The sequence below is a fragment of the Misgurnus anguillicaudatus genome, unplaced genomic scaffold (genome assembly GCF_027580225.2).
Source record: "Misgurnus anguillicaudatus unplaced genomic scaffold, ASM2758022v2 HiC_scaffold_29, whole genome shotgun sequence".
Taxonomy (NCBI): domain Eukaryota; kingdom Metazoa; phylum Chordata; class Actinopteri; order Cypriniformes; family Cobitidae; genus Misgurnus; species Misgurnus anguillicaudatus.
Genome location: NW_027395279.1, coordinates 4,757,106 through 4,780,917, shown reverse-complemented (window position 1 = coordinate 4,780,917; position 23,812 = coordinate 4,757,106). Strand labels below are relative to the sequence as shown.

Genomic DNA, 23,812 nt, shown 5'->3' with positions numbered 1-23,812 from the left:
GTTACTAAAGATTTCATTTGAAAAACTTTAAAGGCGATTTTCTCAAAAAACATTTGCGGCCTCAGATTCCAGATTTTCAAATAATTGTATCTTGGCCAAATATTGTCCTATCCATCCTAATAAACCATATCGATGGAAAGCCCTTATGACTGGTTTTGACATCCAGGGTCACACACATATTCTATAATTATAATATCACATACAGTAAAGTATTTGGCACAGTTCATACACAATCTTACTTGATTATTACAGATAATGGAAATAAATGTTTGAAAACCTGAACTGGCAGTTCAAACAGACATAATGAAGCGTAGTCTAAAACATTCAAACAATTTTTATGTATAAGATTAAATATTCTCGTTGCTTATATTTTTGACATCTTTGAGTAATTGTAAAATTCTAAAACCATCCAAACATGACAAACATTTTACTGAATGAAGTGATCTGAAACTATAAACTGGTGGTCAATTTACACACGAACACACACACACACGTTTGCATTTTTTCTGGGACATTCGATAGACACAATGGTTTTTAAACTGTACTGTATATTGTATCATCTTTCTTTAACCTAACCCTCACAAAAACGTTAATTTTTTAATGTTCAAAGGGGACATATCATGAAAATCTGACTTTTCCCATGTTTATGTGGTACAATTGGGTCCCCAGTGCTTTTATCAACCTAGAAAATGTGATAAAGATTAACCCAATAACTTAGTTTTGGTAAACCACTCTCTGCAAGCATGTAAAAAATAGCTCATTGAAATTTGTCTCCTCTTGTGATGTCAGAAGGGGATAATATCGCCCCTTAATCTGCACTCTCCAACCATGACACTGCCATTTAGTGCAGAGATCAACTCATTTGCATTTAAAGGATACACCCAAAACACCACATTTTTGCTCAAACCTATAAAGTGGCAATTTTAACATGCTGTAATAAATTATCTATATGGTATTTTGAGCTAAAACTTCACACCTGTAGTCTGGGGACACCAAAGATTTATTTGACTTAATAAAAAAAAGTCTTGTGAAATGTCCCTTTAATTTATAACCTTTTCTCCACATGCATATAAAACATGTCCCCACAATATCAAAAAATGGTATCACTGTCTTTGTGGGGAAACTTGGTATACACACACATTTACTTATGAGGATGTTCCACTTGTATTGTTTTTATGGAGTACTAGTTATAAATACTACTGTATAACCTAACCCTAACCCATGCACACCTTAACACTAAAAAACTTAATTTACTACACTGTAAATAAAGTAAATTACCTTAAAATCTTGAGCTAATTCAACTTAATATTAGTTGACAATTTTTATACAACTTGAGTTAACTAATATTTTTAAGTTTAATTAACTTAAAATTTTAATGCAACCAAGTATATATGCAACCATATAGCAAAGGTTCTACAGGGGCTACATAGGTGCTATATGGCACTTAAAATGGTTCCCCTATGATTACGATCCAGTGAACCACTTTTAGTGCTATTTAGCATCGCTTTAAACTTTTGTTGATAGAATTTTTTTTAGTGTGTGCTCAGATATCAGTGTGAGCACCGGCAGTCAGCGCAGTCATGTTGGGCAGGACGACAGAAGCTGACAGGCGTGAATAAGGTGTAAAATTCAGTGTCATCATTTTGTCGGAGAGCAAATATTAACACCTTATCGTTCCTCAATAAATAACACCAACAAATGCACTGGATATTATACATAAATCACGATCTTTAATCATGTAAGAACTGTAAGCCAGCAAAACCCAAATTAAATGTCATTGCACTCGGATTTAAAAATCTTCTCTTGAAATGTTAAAGTTGAACCACTTGAAATGTAATACCTAACTTAGCAGTGTTTCACCAAGCGGAAGGCCATTACTGTAAATGTGAGCGTGTTGTCAAGTACTTCACTTCTTATTTTAGAGCTTCAGGTTATAAGTACACACTTAAAATAAAGGTGCTACAAAAGTTTCTGCACAGCAATGCCAAAACCATTTATTGTTAGTCCCCTAAATAATCTTTCGTGAAACAAAGTACGTTTTTATAGACACAACCAAAAAAGTTCTTCAATTAAATTGTGTAGCACCTTTATTTTGAAAAATTTATTTAGCAGATGCTTTTATCTAAATCAACATTTGTGACCCTGGACCACAAAACAAAGTCATAAAGGTACATTTTTAGAAATAAGCTTTACATTGATGTATGGTTTGTGTTAGGATGAGAGATGCAACTATTTGAAAATCTGGAATCTTGGGGTGCAAAAAAATCGAAATATTGAGAAAATTGTCTTTAAAGGGACACCCCACTTTTTTAATTTTGGGGGCAACTTTTAATTTCTTAGTACTAGAGCTGTCACAATTATGAAATTCGGCTGACGGTTAATTTCTAAGAAATTGTGACGATTATTGCGATTATTTGCGTGTTTTAGGGCTTTGATGGTTATGATGATTAATTTACTGTTTTGTTTTTTTTGCTTTGACATTTAATTCTCATAATTTTTTTAGTTTAATGAATTAATGTTCATGAAATCATTTTCACACATTGTTGTGATTATTTAAATTAAATCTTTTGCAAGGTTTGGCAGTAAATATTATAATACATATTTAAAAGTATCTGATATGGTCTCATTTATACAGGCACTGCAGCTCCCCCTTGTGTTTTTTAAAGAGATGTGCAATCATTGAGGTGATCGGAAATCATTGCAATGAGGTCAAACAATTGCGATGAGACGATTAATTAATCATTGTGACAGCCCTACTTAGTACACAATGTAACTACAGAAGAGTCAAGTTTTAAATATGAAAAATGTCGAAACTCTTTGGTTATTTTTTAGCGTGATGCTAATGGTCTAATCAGATACAATGGATTATGCTAAGCTATGCTAAAAGTGCTAGTGCCAGACCAAGAAATCAGCTGAATGGATTCCAAAACGGTAAAAATCAAATGTTTAACTCTATGGGAGCTGGAAAATGAGCATATTTTCAAAAAAAGTGGAGAGTCCCTTTAAAGTTGTCGAAATTAAGTCCTTAGCAACACACATTAATTCATTTTTTATACATTTACGGTAGTAAATGTACAAAATATCTTCATGAAACATGATCTTCACTTAATATTAATAATTTCTGGCATAAAAAATTTGATCATTTTCGACAATGTATTGTTGGCTATTGCTACAAATATATGGGTGATTCTCACAAAATCCAGACTTAGAAAGTGTCCAGCATCAGATTTTTAAAAAAAAGCCCTTGTAGCCTATTTCTTTGCACATATAAGTTTAAGGTCTGAACTTACTATAACCATTATTTTAGGAGGATTTAAAAAATATTTCCTATAGAATTATTTACATTTTTTAGATTATTATCATCATCAAAAATTATCATTACCGCAACATATTACATTAAATATATGCATTTACAAACTCATGTTTTGGTAATGAGAACTTTTCGTTTATAGTATAACATGCACTGAAGCTTTTTATTTTTTAGATTTTTTAATTATAAATATTTCCATGTCAAAGAACCCAAATCTAGTCCTGGACACGTTGCGGTAATGAAAATTTTCCCCTTCGATGTGGAAAAACAACAAAATTGGTTTGTATGATGTCATTTGAAATCATGTGCAAATAGTACATGAAGAGATGTTTGTAACTGTATGCTTCTTATTTTGATACTCTTACTTTGTATTTACTTTTTATCAAAATATTTCATGACACCTCATAAGTCTAATTTCGCGAGAATCACCCATACCCGTGCGACTCACGACCGGTTTTGTGGTCCAGGGTCAAATATTGTCTAAAATACAAAAAACTAAATATCACTTGACACAGGAGAAATAACCACGCACGACAAAAAGTTGTAAAAAACAAAGTACAAACTTTATTATTCTGTTTTTACAAAAGGCACAAGCCTCTTTTCCCCAGTTAAAAAAAAATACAATAGCTTTTCAACAACCAAATGGACTAACTGTCTCACGTAAGGCAAAACAACAGAAACAAAAAAATAAAAAGATGACAGACGATAAAGAAGAGAGATGATGCGAGACAGGAGACGGCATGGAGATAGAAACGACCAGAGGACGTGGTGGGCTCGGACAATGTAAGGGTTACACGGCCGTGTGGTACAAAACACGGCGAGAAGAGCTTCGGTCGAGGAGAAGACTCTTTGAAAACAAGAGCCGCTCCCCGTTTATACTACAGTAAGTGCTTCGCGTTCATACATGACCCCGAGCGACCGTTCTCCTCAACACACCCAATCTTTGATATGTCCTCTAGAGTTCATACAGTGATTTCTGAAAGTAGAAAATACACAAAGAGAGACACCCTGTGGCTTCGGTAGAGGAAATGTTCAAATCTGGGACTTCTTTTTCTCCTAAAGACAAAACCGTTTTAACGTAAGACAGCACAAGCAGGACAGTCTTTACGACCCAAGCAAACCAAATAGAAATGTGTGACTTCAAACGAAAAACAAAAACGACCAGCCAGTTCTTCCGGAAGCCCCGATTCCCTGCATCACGAACAGAGCAAGCGTGCCTGATAAAGCACCTGATAGATCCAGAAGGGAAAATTTTTTAAAAATCTGTCCAGCAGCAAAAGGATTCCCTGTAATATTTCCTAAGGGAAGGGGGGCATGCACACTTCTAAATTTTCAGTCAAAAAAGAGACTTGCCATCTCGTCTTCAAATGGCAAAAAAGCACGTATTTTGCCGGTTCAAGCACCGGCACGCCGTGAACACAAACACGACGGTATAATGTTCTGGAATGTTCGAAAAACGTTTTTTTCACGTGAGCCATCTTGTAAGCTGTGCGTCTGCTCTCTAGCGCCACCTTCAGGGTTCGTTTAAGGCCTCTGAAGCTGTGTTAAGGCAAGCCACCGGCCCGAGACACGCGCACGCTCTCCGACCCGCCAGAGCTCGCGGTATCGCATGGCTTCGTATACGTCGAGAGTCAAAGCTCACGCATGTAAAAAACGTCTTGCGCGCCCCCTTACAAAAACTGATTATCTGTGGCGTACATGTATGAACGTCATGAGAAATGGGAAAAAAAACATTCACCAGCGAGTGCATAGAGCTAATGCGCAAGATTACAGGCTAGTCACTGTAAACAGAGCTTAACACTACTTAGGGGACAGACTTACTTCTGACAAAAGGGCCACCAAACACCCTAGTCAGGGTGCGAACTGCATAGGCTGTACCCGGGTGAAAAAAACCCTGGTAGTGCTCTCGACTCAAAGCGTGTAAGCGTGTTGCAGGTACAACTACATGGGTTAGCTTATTCAATTTACTGACGAACAATACAGAAAAAAATCGTAAAAAAAAATCGGGGCGGGGCGACGCTTCACCTGCACCAGTGTGCGTACTGGGAACCCAGCCCAGTAAAGGTGAGCCACAATAAGTGCGCCAGACTTTGCATTATTTACAAAGTGCACATAGCTCAAAGCCCCTCCAGCAGTGCCGGTCTTCGGCCCTCGATTGAGAACTTTTAGCAAGAGCGACCACCGACGCTCCAGCAGATCACCGGCGATGGAGAAGTAGAAACGTAACTGCACCAAAAAAATGTCGAAAGAAAAGTAAACATTTCCTCTAAGGTTTTTGGAAGCCGTGGTGTGAAACAGGTTTCTGAAGTCTCATTGGCTCACAGTGATACTTCAAGCCTCCCCAGAATGAAAAGAGGAATATGGCATACCAGAGGGGCGGGGCAAAGGGGATTAAAGAGTTCGACTTGACTTTAGGGGCGTTGACGTCATCTTGTAGAGTGAGGATGAGTTCCTCCAATCAGAACGCAGGATGTAGGAGATAAATGAAGGCCTGTTAGTATTTCAGTCCATGTGAGATTTCGTTCACGAAATCGTTTACTCACGAGCGTGCAGAAGAAAGTCATTGGAGAATGAATAAGAGCCTGTTATATCTGAACGTTTGGAGAGTGCTAGTGTACTGTGGGAGTATACATGAGCGTGCCTCTGTGTGCGGCACTTTCTGTAACATTTTTTGTCAATAAACCTTCAAGTCACTTTGTCTGTCCGCATTTGTGATTCCCGTATGCGAGCGTGAAGAGAGCGAGAGATAGAGAGAACGGAGATAAAAGGATTTCTGCAGGAGGCCTTTCCCCTCGCACCCCCCTGTCCTTGCCCCCCCTCGTTACAGTCGGGGGGGTTGGGGGGTGTCCGGGGCAGTTAACAGTCCTCGGTCCCTTCGTTGTCGGAGGCAGTGTCGGAGTCTGCTGCGTCTGTGAGGACACGACCCGGGGTGACGATAACCGCTCGGCGCTTTTCTTCCTCGGGCACGACCATCCGCTCTTGTGTGCCTTCGATATGCTGGATTGCCTACGGAAAGAACAAAACAACTGTTATTAACTTCAGTACATAATTCTTTGCTTTTTTATATTAATATTACGAAAATAGGCTTGATTATAGTTTGAACTGGGATAGGGACAGTTTACTCAAAGTTTTTATTTGAAGTTTTTATGGTGTTTTGGCAGGTTTAAAAGTGCAAGTTTTTGGAAACGATGCCTTGTCGTCTCAACTATCAAAGCTACAGCATACAGGAGTGAGTTTGTACTGTGTCAACTGGGTTTATAAACGCTTCACCAACAAAGTTTACAATATTTTGCAGCTTTATAGTCCAGTGGTCACTTACAGCAATAAACCAACCTTATCGTCGGTTGGCACGTAGGTTCTAGCTACCCAGTCTCACAAGGTTTCGTGATATAGTCACATAATTTTTTTATTCTTTTTTTCGTGATATCACAAATTTCCATGTTTATTCGTGTATATGTCACCTGGCGTTTGGTTTAGAGTTGGGTCAATGATAAGAAAATAGGACAAAACAGTTGAGTAACCAATACGTGATAATCACACGAAAACAGGAATTCGTTATAAGATCACGAAAAAACACGGAAATTCGTGATATCACGAAAAAAGACTATATAACGAAATTTCGTGAGACTGGGCTGGTTCTTGTCACATGACCTGCGTTGCACTTGGGGCATTCTGAAAAGTTGAAATGTTTTTAACTCGATGCAGTGCGGACGCCCCTAAAAAAATTTGCACGTCGCACCGTGTGGCTTCCATTAAAAGCGCACATACCGCGCAGCTACATTTGAAATTGCGAACTTGAGCACGCTAAAGACGCGATGGGTGATTCACCCCTAATGCTTTCGCCGTCTTGATTGTTTGTATTTATCACTTTGTAGAATAACGCGTATATGTTTAGGACAGTATTGTTTCTTTACCAAGTACATCGCCATCTACTGGCCTGGCACACAACAATACAGCGTTTTTAGACATTTTTGTGTATCCATGATCTTTTACCTTCATGTGTAGTGTACATTAAATTTTTTCGAAAATACAAAGGAAAACTTAACAGTTTACAGACCAACCACACGAAACACATTTAAGATCAAACAAACGTGTTTGGTGTATGTTAAAACAACTAACGTTAAACCCTATAACATTTTTACTATAGGACTACACTAGGATTCCTATACTACATGACTTTAAGCACTTTGCTCAGTATAACTGTGTTTCCATTAAAGATTTGCGCAAAACTTAAGTATTATTTTCTAAATATCCACAGAAAACTTGCGCAATAACAGTGTTTACATTACGAACCGATGTTATGTGACTAAAATATAATTTTGTGGCCTCGCGATAATTAATTCTAAAAACCATGCCGACGGGTGTGTTTGACTTCATACGGTGCCGCGCAGACTGACATGTGGGTGTCATCAAAATACTGCGAAGCATACAGAGCATGCAAAATTTGTGTTTTTTTAATGTGCCATTTCAATTTGCGCAATTTGAAAGGTAATGGAAACGCAGCTAATGTTGGCGCCTTACGAATCATTTACATGGTTCTATGCAAAAATGTCAAATTCCCTGACTATTCCCTGAATTTCACTGACTAAAAAGCTGAATTTTCATGACCCATGTCTGAGATGCCGTGAGTTTATACATTTTTTGCTTAATTGCATGAAATAAATACACAATGCCAATTAACGGCTGTTTAGATTGTAGTCTCAATTGAAATCAGTGTAGGTTTGGACCCAGAAATGGCATTCCTTACGTCACAACATAACAAGTGTATTACATTTTAATAAATGCTAACTAAAATTTAAAGCGACAAACAAAATCCCTGATATTCTATGACTTTCATGACTATAAAATTCTGGAATAGGCCTTTCCGAATTTCCAGAAATTCCATGATCTATGCATTAACCTATGACCCTGCATTAACCGACCTTTCCATTGTTTCAGAGATCTTGTTCATTTTACTGGTCCAGATATGTAATTGAGGACCCTGCGTCTATTGCTTTACCTGCACAATGGTGTCCAAGTTCTGTCGTGACGTGGATGCTGTGTTGATCACGGAGGTGGGGCCCATGGTAACCACGTTGACGTGATGTGGAGGGGGAGGCGGCGCAGGTGCGGGAACAATTACCGTGGCATGATGAGTGGGAGCAGGAGGCGTGGCAGGAGAAAACACCTGAAATAGAAAGCACAAGCATTTACCCTCAAGTGAACTTTCATAAAACTTTTCGGTGAAGACATCAAAAAGAAACCTCTTTCACAATATCCTTTGAGTTACTTCATCAAAACCAGATGCACTTTGAAACTTTTTTTTCTGTTGACGTGCAGTTTTGAATAGGTTTCAATCCAATTAACCATTTCAAATTGCCTTTAAAGTCTCACATTATTTTATTTTTCTGTTTTAGTGACATTAATGCAGATAAATGCATTTAGACTTGAGTTTTCTTTAACTCTTATAATGCCCTCTAGTGGGTCAATACATCAGATCAACACACTTTACATATTTTCCTCCCTAAGTTTAGTAACAAATTGTAGCTCACTAGGTAGAAAATTGAGTTAACACCACTGTCCACCATTAAAATTGTAAAAACAGGGATTGCCCTCTAGCTGTGATTGTTAACACTTGAATATGATGTGAGAGAAATGACAAATGGTTTACCAGTGGGCTGCGAGCAGGAGTCGTCTCTTTCTCCAACTGTTCATGTTGTTGCAGACGTAGCAGAGTTTGCGTCTGCACATGCTGATCCTGGAGCTGCTGGGCGATCACCTTGAGCTTCTCAGGGTACAAGTGGGCATCCAGTGAGCGGATCTGATGCAAACACACATTGAGACAATCCTGTTTAGTAAACATGAAGAATAACCTTGTTTACTGTTTCGCTTCTATAGTTATTTCGCCTGAAGAAATTTGAGATGCCGAGTTTTCGAGCAGGGTTTCATTTGCATTTCAAGTGTGATGCTCTCAGGGGACTTCTGCACCTTCTGTGATTTCTCATTAAATATACAAAGCCTAAAGTGAGCTAATTTTAGCAAGCAAACCGAGGCTGCTAATGAACAGTTTGATGACAGATTTCACAGACGGCATCTCTTTCGCGCTGCTATGAATACAAACAGCCCACCAAATCTATGAAAGAGAAACTAAAATTTAAAAAACTGTGAAGGCAAAAATCTATTTGTCCGTATTGTTAAGGACTCAAGAAGACTTCAACATTTAAAACACTTTCCCCACGAATGCACTAATACAGAAATTAGCTGATGCACAATATGACTAATACACTCTACAATACAAATAATAACATTTTGCAGAATTAGGCATGTATGAATTTAAAAGTCATCTATTCAAATAATTTGGAGTAAATTGATAAAAATTGTCTTAAAAATTTGTTGCTCCACAACTTATATTTAAAAAAAAAAAGTATGATGTTGTTCTGGACTCACAGGCAGCTCCGCGGTGTGCAAGTCAGGGGTGTCAAGCATACAGCCCACCAAGGTGTCTAATTCGGCCCGCATGATGATTTATCATTAAATACATATTTTAAAAACATTTTCAGGTGGGATGCAGCAGTTGCATGTGTCTAGTATTATTAGGAGACATGCGGAAAGCGGCAAAACGTGGAGAGTTTAAGGACCTTAAGTGGTCCTCGTGTACCCAAACATTCTGCCATTTCCTCAGCCATGACACAAAGAAAACTGACAGCCACGCGGTGGTTGCGCCATGCTTTGTGTATGAAACGGCCATGAATCAGTTTCTGCCTTAAGCCGCGATGGCGACACAGTTCAGTGTTTATTGTATAAAATGGTGCGCAAGTGTGCGTTTCACATATGTAACGTGTGACCTTTTGACGTGATTACGTAATATGTAAGGTCGCTCTGGCGTGTCACACGGCTAATGCAAGACGAGAAGTTGTGTTTAAGAAGTTAAGTGGTTTAACATCATCATTTCGCTAGATATGACCTTTATGCCTCAGTTAGGATTGTTTAGAGCCCTTTGAAGTGGCATTGAAACTGTAAACTGTTGAGGTCCACTAATGTAAAAATTGTTTCTGAGGACTTATGAAATTTGTTTTTCACAGAGCTGTGTTTTCTAGTTTTCTTGCTAATTAATTTGTAGTTGGTTCAGTTAAAATTAACACAATTATCACACACTAAGGTTTGAAAAAGTTATCCAGCCTTCACATGGTGACATTATTTACCATCCAGCCCTCAACCTAAAATGAGTTTGACACCCCTGGTTTAAGTGGTTAAACGCGGAGTGCACGATGTTTAAAGCAAATGTTGACATTTGAAATCACCTAAACAAACATGCCCCATCCCAATAGAATCTGGACCTTCTTTTGATAGACCCGCCCCACACATACGCAACCCGGCAAGAGGCTTGTTCGACTTCATGCGGCGCCGCAAGAACCGACAGCCGGATGACGTCAAAGTTCAGCAAGAGCGATTTAAAAGTAAACTCCTCGTATGATTTCGCAAATCACTCTCGCTTTACGTTGACATCATCCGGCTGTCGATTCTTGGGGCGCCGGATGAAGTCGAACAAGCCTCTTGCCTGGGTTGAGTATGTGTGGGGTGTACACGTATGTGTGTAGAAGACACGCCCCTTACTGGTGATTGGCTACAAGTGTGTTTTGGTAGTCGGCCCGATTCCATTTTCCAAAACGTTTTTTAGAAATCGTGCACTTCGCATTTAAATAACTGGACAATAGTTATAGGACAAAACAGAGATGATGGGCAATAACATTCATATTAAAAGAACAGACATGTTAAAGTCCCCATGAAATCAAAACTGACCATTTTTATTTTTACATAAATTTTACATAATATTGTAGTACTCATTATAAACAACTTATTTGTGTGCAAAATGTTTTTGTTTTTTTACATTTATGCGCCCTCATAAACTTTTAGAAAATTTTAGTGCTGGGCAAAGATTTATCGCGATTAATCGCATACAAAATAAAAGTGATTTTTTGCATAATATATGTGCGTGTACTGTGTCTAATTAATGTGTATATTTAACCACACACACATTCATATATTCATTTCAGAATTGTTTTACTTATATATAATTTTTTTTTCATTTATTTTTAATATAGAATATATAAAAATATAAATAAATATATATAAACATGTAAATGTTTCTTAAATAAATACATGAATGTGTGTGTATTTATTAATAATTACACACAGCACATACTCATATATTATGCCAAAAATCACTTTTATTTTGTATGCGATTAATCGCGATTAATCTTTGCCCAGCACTAGAAAATTTACTTCTGCCCTCGTGTGGCAATCTTTCCCTGATGCCAGCTAGACGGCTTGGGCGGGGCATCAGTAAACCCCACACCAACTGTCAATCGGCTCAAGTTCGATTTCTGACCGAAACTTTTCTATATCAAATCAATTCACAATGGAATACGCAAACCACACCCATTATTTTCCTCGTGTGATTTTTTGCTTTACACAGAAATACGTCACAATACGGAAGTCGGTCGCGACTCTCCTATCATGATGACTTAAAAAAAATGTTCTTGAGGATTCTAAAGTAAAATGTATAGCACAAAAAAAATGTGTGTTAAAAAAATCTAATTCAGCCTATGACAATATATAACCAATCATCCAACACCGGTTACGTGTCTATAGTTTTGTGGTTGTACCTGTTCCTCCAGCATCATTCGAACCGACCGTTCTTTATCCAGCTGCTGTCTGAGTTCGATCATTTCTCGCCGAAGATCCTCAACTTTTTCCTCCTCCAGGATGTCTGGAGAGCCAATGCCCTCATCTTTTTCTTCCGCACGCCTCCTCTTCGGGGAGGAGCCGCTGAACTCCTTCTGAAGGGACAACAGGACAAAGTGTGAGAACAGAGAGAAGTAGAGGTCATGGGTTCGATCCCACACAGATAATGATATAAAAAAAAAGCTTTGGATAAATGTAAAAATGTAATGTCATGTTTCCAGCTGTTATTGCATACAGAAATGAACAACTTCATCCTTCATCCAGAAATCCTCTTAATATTATAGAAAGACTGTTGGCACATGTTGAAACTATTATCATGGGAGTCTACCAGAATTCTTATAATGGCCCAGTACTGGTTGATTAATCATCCGACTGATGCATCTGTCTATCATTAACATACACCAGGTGTAAGTCTGGTGTCCCGGGTTAAAGAGCTTCACCTGTATGTAGCGTTTGAGTTGGGTGTTTTGTTGCAGCAGTCTGGTCTTCTCCTGCTCCAGTGAGAAGATGTAATCAGCCGTCTGCTGTAAGATGGCAGCCTGGAAGAGAGAGAGAGATCACATTACATCCGTCTCAAAGCTCAGGAATAACAGGGCACATCGATGAGCTTAAACATCTTGTGTGATGATAGACATCCACATTCACTGGCCTGTGCCATGTGGTATGAAAATAAACCAAATTAAGACCAGAGTCAATTGTAAGATGTTTGTGATTATTTGCACATGTTCTCAACCTGTATGCATCTTCCACGAGTTATCAAGAAAACAATGAGCATGCGTCTTGCATTCATTATGTTCAAGGCAAGCTGGCACTGAGGGCAAGATTTTGAATAAAATAACTGGACGTCTGTTGTTGACTTCATGACTGACCTTGCTGAGCTTTTCTCCGTCGCTGTGAGGGATGAGGGTCTTCAGAGACTGGAAGCCTGCGTTGATGCTCTGCATGCGCCGCCGTTCGTTACTGTTGGCGATCTCTCGCCGGATGCGCCGTTCCTGGTCGCGTGCCGTCTCGGGCGTTAGGGGAATGTTTGCTAAACTGTGTGGAAAAAGTAATGTTGTTAATTTAAAAAAAATACATTTCCAAAACAGGATGCAAATTTGTGGAAAAAAAACTACATTACATCATTTTAAAAAAAAAAGGTTGACTTTCGTGGATGCTGGTTGAACCATATGGTCTTTAAACCCCTGCCCTTGGTAACCAGTGTTTCTCATGGCCACATGCACGCTTCGGGTGAGGAAATCAAACACTAATTGAACTTCCTCCCTGTCCGGGCATCTCGGGGAAGCTTTGGAAAGCCTCTCTTATCAGTACTGACTCAGCTGAACAGACAAACACGGAGAACAATTGTGCAGACACATCTGAGGCTTCCTTGCATCCAGGCAGCTTCAAATCCAACAAACAGATCACATGCCAAATCACAACCACAGCCAGATACAGAGCAGCCACCTCCAGGCACACACAAATACTCTGTTTCTTGTAGCATACAAATGACAAGCTGCCATTCGTTTCGAGTTTATTCATCAACACATTATTTAATATGAACTATATACAAAAATCTTGTATCAGAATTAGGAAACCGTCTTTGCTTATCAAGTTAAACTTGGAGAATTTAACAAGCAATCTGAACTTTATCACTTTAATGATAAACCAACATATTTACCAGGCAGTTTTGTAGCTTCCTACTTTCGCAATTTTTTTTTACATTTTATAAAATAAATTACAAAATAAATTTACATTAAGTTCCCATTTCTTCCTTTAAATGAGTAATAAACGCAAAAAAAAATCTCTGCATAATAATCGTAGTCCCTTTGGCACCGCCAAAAACTACAGTTCCCATGATACCCTGCACCAAAATGCTCTCTGGCCCCGCCCCACGACTAGAATGGATTGCAGACGCATTGACGCGGCCTACCATCGACAGCAAACACGCCCCCTTATTAAAAAATAATAGTTATTTTCTAACCTTTATATCACTTATAATCGATTCACAGTGAAACAAATCAGAAACATCAAGCGAGATGAGCAAAACAATCTTAATTTTAATTTTCTTAATTTTGTTAAAAATCACGTTTGCAGATAATACAGTCCGCCATAACAACAATACACCTCTCATTTGAACTATAAATAAAAATTTACTAGATGCATCTTTGCAATGCTTATTAATATAATGATAAGTTAAACTTGAAGAACCGAAATTAAAAATTAAACAGCCAATCTGAATGACGACGTCTCTTTAATGATAAACAAACATCACCAGGTAGTTTTGTAGCCTACTACTTTTTTTTTTACATTTTATAAATAAGTTTGTTTTTCACATAACTGTGTACAAATAAAAGTGTTTTTATTATAATAACATTTTTACATTTAGCTGCTGGTTTCATCTAAAACTATTTTTTTTCAATTCGAAATGTTTTCTCTTTTTGGTAACTTGATAGTTTTCATTTAACAAATTAAATCCTAAATTAAAACAAATTAAGTTCCAATTTCTTCCTATAAATGAGTAATAACCGCAAAAAAAATCTCTACATAACAATCGTAGTCCCTTTGGCAGCGCCAAAAACTACAGTTCCCATGATGCCGATCTCCTCACTGGCCCCGCCCCCTGACTAGAATGGATCGCAGACGCATTGACGGGGCCTTCCTTCAGCAGCATACACACCCCCTTATTAAAAAATAGCAGTTATTTATTTACTAACCTTTATCTCTTTTATAATCGATTCACAGTGAAACAAATTAGAAATGTCAAGCTAGATGAGCAAAATATTCTCCGTCTTAATTTTGTCAAATCCCGTTCGCAGATAATACAGTCCGCCATTACAACAATGCGCCTCTCGTGCTTCCTCCGTCCATGCGGCAGCACAGACGCAGTCCAAATAACATCTGAGCTGTGCCCCACCGCACGCGCAAATCCGTTTCTCGAGTTTAACACCCGTTTCACCCTCGTTTGTGTAAGATACGAACACACAACGACACTTTGTGGAGTTTTAACGTTATATTGCAATAAGAAACGGACGACGCCAAATGTTCGCGCACTGAGCCACAAGCATGGCCGCAGTGCCCACAATAAATCGTGCCCCGAAAACACACACCAAAACTCGAACTTAAGTTCCAAATCCGATCTTTCACAAAGTAACTTGTGTATTTACCCACTATCTAATCCATATAATGATATCCGATCAAATTGTGTTATTAAAAACACACGCGACACCAGCAGCGTGCTGTATGTGCATGCAACCACGTGGTTTGTGTTTGTTGGAGACAAAATACATCGATTTCCCCGAGATATTTAATAGTTAACGTTGACCCGACAAGCCAACGGGTTGCCATGGAGCCCCAAGAGACGTATTAAACGTAAAAAATCGAGTCTCGCACTGTTTATGTGCTGTCTTAACCCGCTGGTTGGGCGCATGTACACAATAACACAGAAATGCATGCATGTTACTTCTACTACGAGCGCCGCTGGTTAAAGAATCGCGCGCACATGTGCGTCTATTAATGCAATGAATTAAAGAGGGTCCCGCTTACCTACACAAGCCCCCTATGACTTCTTTCTCGGTTTTCCTGAAATGTTGCAATGAGGGCACCTTCTGAGGTGGTACCATGAAGTACTCCATGCTTCCCCTCTTCTCTCCAGCTCTGGCTCCTCGATTCTTCTTGCGATGTTATTGAGTTAAAACCAAAACGCCTCCTTCTTGTCTGTTTCGCATTTAAAAAGCAGTATGGATGTCCTGGTGAGTTTGGGCATGGGAGTGTGAGATGAGTGTTGAGTTGTAAGGTTACTCTACTCCTCCAGCTGATGGGGTTCCCTCGTAGTGTGTGTATGTGTGTGGCGCGAGCTCGCTCTCTTTCCCTCCCTCCTTCTGCATGGACGTACGTGTGTGTGTGTTTGCAGCTGATCGGATGTCTTTCAAGGCGGGAAACAGCTGGTAGGAATCACACACAGCATTGCACTACCAAAAACCCTCCTTCCGACGAAAATAACGACTTGCATGTAAACAAAAGGCGATTGCAACATCAAATCCTTTAACCAAGAAACCACTTTTTGATTTCTTATTGTATGACAGCAAAGCGCACTGCATTTAAAACGCCAGTAGGCAATATTGACGAGCATGTCCAAAATGCATACATCGCTGCTATAAATTTCTTTAATCTGGTCACTGTATGTATATACATTTTTTATGTAAGATCTCGTGTTTATAAAGGCAAACATGTGCCACATGCAAAATGCGTCATGCACTCCATAACCAAACACAAATACAAGTCAGTTAATGTGGTAAATGCTTGTTTTTTATGATTTCAACAAGCGCGCTTTTGAATTTAACAAACTAAAATGCAATACTGTGCATAATGCATATATTAAAATAATGTTAAGTTGGTTATTGAAAGTGCATGTAAATGGGCTATTGTTATTCTTTGACTGGAGGTGAAACATGAGGATCAGCTGACGCGCTGGCAGTCAGAGGAGGAGAGACATTCAGGCTCAATGCGCGCACACCATTTTGGGTGCATGAAAGTTGCAGTCGGAGGAGGAGGAACACGAGTTACCTAATCGCTTGCTCGAAGCACAAATCACACACACAGAAACAAAATGGGAGCGGTCATGAAGAACCCGGAAATGTGTTTGACTGCGACTCAAATGCGTGAACGTGGACAGACACGAGCTGTCGCGCGCACGCCTGGACAACAGAGAACGAGTGTGTGAACTTATGAATGCAATCGCTATATTGTTGCATTCAGAGATTTTATTTGTTATAATGCAAAACATTTTTTTAAATTATTCTATAGGTTTAAAATATATTTTAGATGCATTTTGTCTTTTTATTACTATATTATTCGTGCAGAAAGAGCAGCATAAAAAATGTTATAATAAAACTGCTAGGAAAACTGCCCTGTTTTAAACAGAATTACAATATTATGCACAAATGGTGACCATCATACTAAATTATAGTCACATTTCTCTGTAAACAGGTGGGTTAAATGTTATATACAAAAAATTAATTTTCAGTATATTTTATATCTGTCTATGACGACATACGACACAGTCTCTACTTAAATAATTCCGTAATAAGATCTAACATAGAGGACAAGATTATAATTTGTCTGGTTTAACAAAACATATGTGAAGGTTTAGGCAGCTGCCCTCTAGTGGTCGATTTAGTTCTTATCCAGATCACTCTCAGTGTTAAAGGGACAGTTCACCCAAAAGTGAATATTCTGTCTTCATTTTCTCATCCTCATGATGTTCTAAATCTGTACGAATTATTATTATTTTTTATTTTTTTTGATGAAAACAAAAGAAGATATTTTGATAAATGATTGTAAGCACACAGCTGATGGTAACCATTGACTTCCATAGTAGGAAAAACAAATACGATGGATTTCAATGGGTACCGTCAACATTTATCAAAATATCTTCTTCATTATTTATCATAATACTTCCATAATATTTTTTCCTACAATGGAAGTCAATGGTTACATCAACTGTGTGCTTACCATCATTTAACAAAATATCTTCTTTTGTGTTCATCAAAATAAAAAAGTCATACAGGTTTAGAACAACATGAGGGTGAGTAAATTATGACAAAATTTTAATTTTTGGATAAACTTTCCCTTTAAGGCAGCTCAAACATGCATTTTTATCTTAAAGGGGACATTTCACAAAACTTATTAAAAATGTCAAATAAATCTTTGGTGAAGTACTGGCTCAAAATATCATATAGATAATTTATTATAGCATGTTAAAATTGGCACTTTATAGACCCCTTCACAGTTCACATCACAGGCGGTTCCCACTGCGCATGTCGGGGTCAGAAAAGTCATTACAGCAGATTAAGTTGCGTATTATTCGGTATCGTCAAAAATGCCTACTTACGTTGTGGGCTGTGAAAATCGCACAAGGTCTTTCGTTAAATTTTTCGCGATTCATGCAGAATTTCAAAAACAAAAAAATACAACATCTGCGGCTGCAAGCAATTAACGTGCAGACTGGGACAATGCAAATATCAAAGAGGCTTGTGTTTGTAGTGCTCACTTCATTTCAGGTAAGTCATCATTTTTCAGGCACGTTAGATTAAATTATAAAGCCTGGATGGTATGAACAGTTTGACCCCATGCTGCGCGCGCACCCGATAGTCATTCAATGTTAACAAACCTTGAAGGGGTCTATAGGTGTGAGCAAAAATTTGCCGTTTTGGGTGTGTCCTTTAAAATGCAAATGAGCTGATCTCTGCACTAAATGGCAGTGTCGTGGTTGGATAGTGCAGATTAAGGGGCGGTATCACATCACAAGGGGAGCCAGATTTTAATTATCTATTTTTCACATGCTTAGAGAAAATGGTTTACCAAAACTAAGTTACTGGGTTGATCTGTTTTACATTTTCTATGTTGACAGAAGCACTGGGGACCCAATTATAGCACTTTAAAAAAGTCAGATTTTTATGATATGGCTCCTTTAATAAGATATTTTGTCTTGTAAACCATCGGCATACAGGTCTTTGCAGTTCAATGCAATGGACATAAACATATGCACGTGAAAGTTGCTGTGAATCTGTGTTTGGTTTAAACTTACTTTAATAACAATTTAAAGGTGGGGTGCATGATCTCTGAAAGCCAATGTTGACATTTGAAATCATCTAAACAAACATGCCCCTACCCCAATAGAATCTGGACCTTTTTTTGATAGACCCGCCCCCCTCAGACACACGCAACCCAGGTGGGGGCAACAATTTAAAGGTGGGGTCCATGATCTCTGAAAGCCAATAGGTGTGTTCGACTTCATGCGGCGCTGCGCAGACCGATCGGCGGCTGACTTGAAGCAGTGCATTTTGGTTAGTACTTTTGTCCGACTTCAGCTGGCGCTGCAGGCACGTGACTGTGTCATATGGTTTTTAAGTACCGCGAGAGCGGTTCGAGAGTAGCCGGCTAGCTCAGCCGGTGCAGCTTCTCCAGAGCGGCTGCCCGGAGTTGTGATGACGTAACAGCTTTACTTGATTGGTCGCCTCATTGATGACAACGATCACGTGCGTTTCAAGTTTAATCCAACCTTTAGTTTCACTAATAAACATTATAAATTCATGTTTTAAAACAGCAAAAACACTTTAATACCCTAAAATATTTTATATTGTGTCGTGTAATAAAATAAAAATGAAAATAACAAACTCTATTGGTATTTTAATAATATAGGCTTGTTTCCCGTTATTTTCGGGTATACAGTTTAAGCAGCAATTAAAATATTCGATATAAAATGTTTCTGGTTGCAACTTTTTATTAAAAGGTTTGTTTTTATCAAATTCAGCATCTTATTCACTTCATTTGCGATTATAAACAAGGAAACACGGCGCACACGTCACTACGGCAAGCAGCAGGTGTCCGGCTTGACGGCTCCGTCTTCAGTTCCTCCCTCGACTGCAAGCGGCAAACCTCGCCGATCGGTCTGCGCAGCGCCGGATGATCTCGAACACACCTAATGTTGACATTTGAAATCACCTAAAAAAACACGCCCCTACCTCAATAGAATCTTGACCTTCTTTTGATAGATCCGCCCCACACACACACACGCAACCCAGGCAACGATGTCAGCTAGACACGCCCCTTACTGCTGATTGGCTACACGTGTGTTTTGGTAGTCGGCCCAACTCCCTTTTCCAAAGCGTTTCTCAAAAATCGTGCAAGAAATGTATTTCTTGGTGTTTATAAACAAATAAATTGGGATATATTTTATTTGTAGCTTTAAATGGGATGGTTTAACGAGAACATATGGAATACATTGTACTATAATGATGCATTTGGAAAAGCACCAAATAAATACAAAACTTAAAAAAACAAACAGTTTAAATATAACTTTTTAATAATAATAAATGATCAGTGCACAGAGACACATCGCGATGCTCTCCAGCAAACACAGGCAGAAACAGACACTAAAAGAGGACACGCTGTGTCTCTTCTGAATTGGAAACAGCATTGTTCACTTTGACGTCATGGCCTAATTAATCACAAATGATGGGCCTTCACAATCCACCGACCTGAAAGTCCAACATGGCAAAACTATCAGACACCAACTGGGAAATAAATTACAAAATTGTTACACAATTTGTTTCTTTCAGTTTATAATATGTGCATAAGAAAGTTAAGATTATATTATTAGGCTATATGCCCTCTTGCCATTGTACAACTGCTCAAAGTGTTGTGAGATGTGTGTAATTTCAATGTTTTAAGTATGTTTTTTTTTTTTAGATTTTGTTAAGTGTTAAGATTTTGTTGTATTTTAGTTTAAAGATAAATCTTAGTTAAAGTTTATGGGGTGGTCTCCCGGACAGGGATTCGCTTTAGCCAGGACTAGACCTTAGTTTAATTAGGAAAAATAACTAGTTTTAACAAAATGCCTTATTATAAACATTATAGTCTAGTAGCCAACTAGGTGAACCCGGAAATGTTGAGTACACCAAAGTTTTATTGCAGAAATGTTAAGTATGGGTCCCCAGCATACAGAAACTACCGGATGCTAATTTGCATATGTTGAGCAATTTGCATAATTTGCATAATTAGCAATATTAGCTTAATCGTCCATTTTGACCACATATTTTGCACTAAATGGCCAATTTCTACAATATGTGAGTGGTTTTAGAGGTTTTAGATGATGCTGATTTCATTTCTGGCATTTTCAGATTTTAAAGAGCTAATTTTATTACAAATTTGGATTTATTTATTCAAATTTTTATTAATTTCAGTCATAATTTTAGGTTATTTTATGGTAAATAAAATAATCTAACATTTCAGAATCATGAGTGCACTTATAAATGTTGATTCATTGTTTACAGGGTATAGTGAGGCTGAATCCTGACACTTTTGAAGATTCAAAATAGCTATTTGGATAAACAATGAATCTTTGTTAGGCTGAATGTTATGCATTTCTGGATGAAAAAGCAATGCGGGTATTTGACATAACTTGGATCCTGGAACTGTATGATACATAGTAATCGGGTAAACTAAAACTTCGCCAGACGCAAGAGTTAAAACTGAGTCTGGGCAACCCGGGTCAGATCGCCAAACGCAAGGCTAACCAAGAGGGCTTCACCTCTGCACCAAGGCAAACATGTAAATATACAACATATACATGCCATACAAGACAGGCCCCGCAAGTCACTAGGGCCATGCCAGAATGGCAGATGTGCTTTCCAGGTTGGTCCGCAAGTCGCAAAATCAAACGAGGACCCAGTTAAAACTCCGCCAAACGGAAGAGTTAAAACTGAGTCTGGGCAACCCGGGTCAGCCTGCCAGACGGAAGGCTAACCAAGAGGGCCTTACCTCCGCACCACACAAAGCACACACTGGCTACCACCTTCAGGCAAACTGCTATGCCTCACAATTAATAAAAAGGCAGCCTCATCATCTTCACTATTCTCTTCTGTTCTGTCATCATCTTCTCCAGACCCTTCATCTCTTTCTTTGTGTTCTTGGTGTTGTGTAAGTATGTTGCAGTATATACCATCATTGCCTTTGCAGGAACAATTCTGGTACAGCCCAGACCTGCAGCTACACAGCTGCACTTTGCTGATGTACAAGGTTTCAACACAGCTTTGAAACCACAGCTGACAACATCTAACAAAGCAGGAGGAGCAACTGGACTTGAATCCTGTGTGGGCATAAGCAGTTCCTCTCCTTCCTTTAGACCCATCTTCTTGTCCCATCCAAACAAGGTGATATCCACAACCGGTGGATCAGGCTGGTCAGCTGATTTTCATAGTAGCACCTGTAGGTGGGCACATCTTCCATGAAGGCGCATATTACGTTCTGTAGGAGGTAGTGCTTTCACTGCTGGGGGCCTTTTGCGCTTTCGGTAAATTTCATACGGGCTCCATCCAAGGTTACAGAGTTCCTCTGATTGTAAAGATATTTTAAAGTCGCTATTTTTGCCACTGCATGGTGCAAACAGACACTTCTTTCCTGACATTTCTACTTGATCAAAACGTTTCTCTTTGTTTTGAAAGTACTTAAAGGACCAGTTCGGTATTTCACACTTAAAGCCCTGTTTTCAGATTGTTTATGATGAAATAGTGAAAGAGCATCTTTTGCAGCGATTTTTGTGTGAGCATATCAGTGAACACCCCTGACCACTCGCTGAGTTTCACGTCTTTGTAAACGAAAGTTTAATGCATATTAGAAAGCATTAAACCCATTGTAGAGGTGTGAGGTGAAACACAAACACCCAAAAATTCTCAGGGCAGCCGCATATGTCGAAATTTCAGCCAAAACCGTTCTATTTCATCATAAACAATCTGAAAACAGAGCTTTAAGTGTAAAATGCCGAACTTGTCCTTTAAACCTAGATCCGAATGGTTAAATTAATACTACACGAAAACTTAAGAGCGGCAGCAATAACACTGAATATCAAATGTTTTTAATCCATTCCTGATCAAATCACAAGAAGTCTGAATTTAAAAAAAGAATAAAAATTTTTTTAATAATGGTAACTAATTTTTGAACACCAGATTCACTCACAAAATGGATCTGAATAGAAATTCACAATGTACTAAACAAAACTGTCATTATAACTCATTATAACCTTTTATCTTAATGTGAAAACATAAATATGATATAAGAATATAAAAATATCGGCAAAGGATAATTTCGACGTTAAAAATAGACTATGCTCCTTTGCTTCACAACATACTTATTGTATATACAACAGCTCACTGCAACAGCTTATTTGCATAAAAACATGACCAGACCTCAAGAAATGTAATAATATTGAGGTTATCAACATTCACATCAAAGAGCATGAGTTCTTGTGATTCTGAAATGTGAGAATATAGTGTTTACCATAAAAATAACCTAAAATTTTGTTCGGAATTAATAAAAAAGTGTCTAAATTAATCCAAATCTGTTATAGAATTACCATTTTGAAGTCTGAAAGTGGCAGAAATGAAATCAGAATCCTCTAAAACCTCTAAAACCACTTACATATTGTAGAAATTGGCCATACAGTGCAAAATATGTGACCAAAATGGACAATTAAGCTAATATTGCTAATTATGCTAATTATGCAAATTGCTCAACATATGCAAATTAGCATCTGGCAGTTTCTGTATGTTGGGGACCTATACTTCTCATTCATGCAATAAAACTTTGGTGTACTCAACATTTCCGGGTTCACAATGGGGCTCTATGGGCTGGCTACTAGACTATTACTTGTGTGTATTTTGAGGCAAAACAAAGGGCACTGATGTATTTTAAGAAATGTAAGTGCAAGTTCTTACTTTTTTTTCTTTTTTTTTTAGTTTAGGACTAGTCTCCCTGTCCGGGAAACCGCCCCTAAATCTAGTTATAGAAAGTAGGTCTATATGTAAAGTACACTTTAAAAAATATTTGCTGCCCTAAATTTTATTGTTGAATCAACTCAGATTTACAAGTTATGTCAACTTATTATTATTTATCTTGACAAGAGATTAATTGATCCAAAAAAATTGGAAAATTATTGATCTATTGTTAGCGAAGTTAGCGAATGAATTCGATTTTTTTCAAATATTTTTTATAAGTTATAACAACTCATCTCTAGTCAAGATAAATTATAGTTGACATGAGTTCATGAGTTGAGTTGATTAAAAAAATACAAGTTTGTTGCTATAACAAATGTAAGGCAGCAAATAATTATTTAAAGTGTATTTACATAATAAAGTAAGAGTTACTTCAAAAAAAAAAATTAAAAAAAAAAAAAAAAAAAAAAAAATATATATATATATATATATATATATATATATATATATATATATATATATATAT

The 23,812-nt window shown here is 38.0% G+C and overlaps 1 protein-coding gene and 1 long non-coding RNA gene across 4 annotated transcripts; one reads left to right on the top strand and one right to left on the bottom strand.

Moving 5' to 3' along the window:
• Positions 1–5,306: 5,306 nt before the first annotated feature.
• On the bottom strand, positions 5,307–16,003 carry LOC141349003 (transcription factor AP-4-like). 3 transcript variants are annotated; one of them, XM_073864989.1, is made up of 7 exons: positions 15,560–16,003; positions 12,904–13,069; positions 12,475–12,573; positions 11,956–12,129; positions 8,961–9,137; positions 8,310–8,477; positions 5,307–6,316 (listed from the first exon to the last, which is right to left on the bottom strand). In XM_073864989.1, the coding sequence occupies exons 1-7, from the start codon at positions 15,646–15,648 to the stop codon at positions 6,167–6,169; spliced, it is 1,023 nt and encodes a 340-aa protein (XP_073721090.1). In that variant the 5' UTR covers positions 15,649–16,003; the 3' UTR covers positions 5,307–6,166. The 3 variants fall into 3 exon arrangements, with proteins under 3 accessions (XP_073721090.1, XP_073721091.1, XP_073721093.1); XM_073864990.1 differs by having other exon boundaries at positions 8,961–9,110; positions 15,560–15,987; XM_073864992.1 differs by lacking the exon at positions 15,560–16,003 and adding an exon at positions 14,731–15,145.
• LOC141362767 (uncharacterized) lies at positions 15,828–16,842 on the top strand. Its single transcript, XR_012368345.1, has 2 exons — positions 15,828–15,960; positions 16,458–16,842. It is a non-coding gene; the product is annotated as an uncharacterized lncRNA (long non-coding RNA).
• Positions 16,843–23,812: the final 6,970 nt, after the last annotated feature.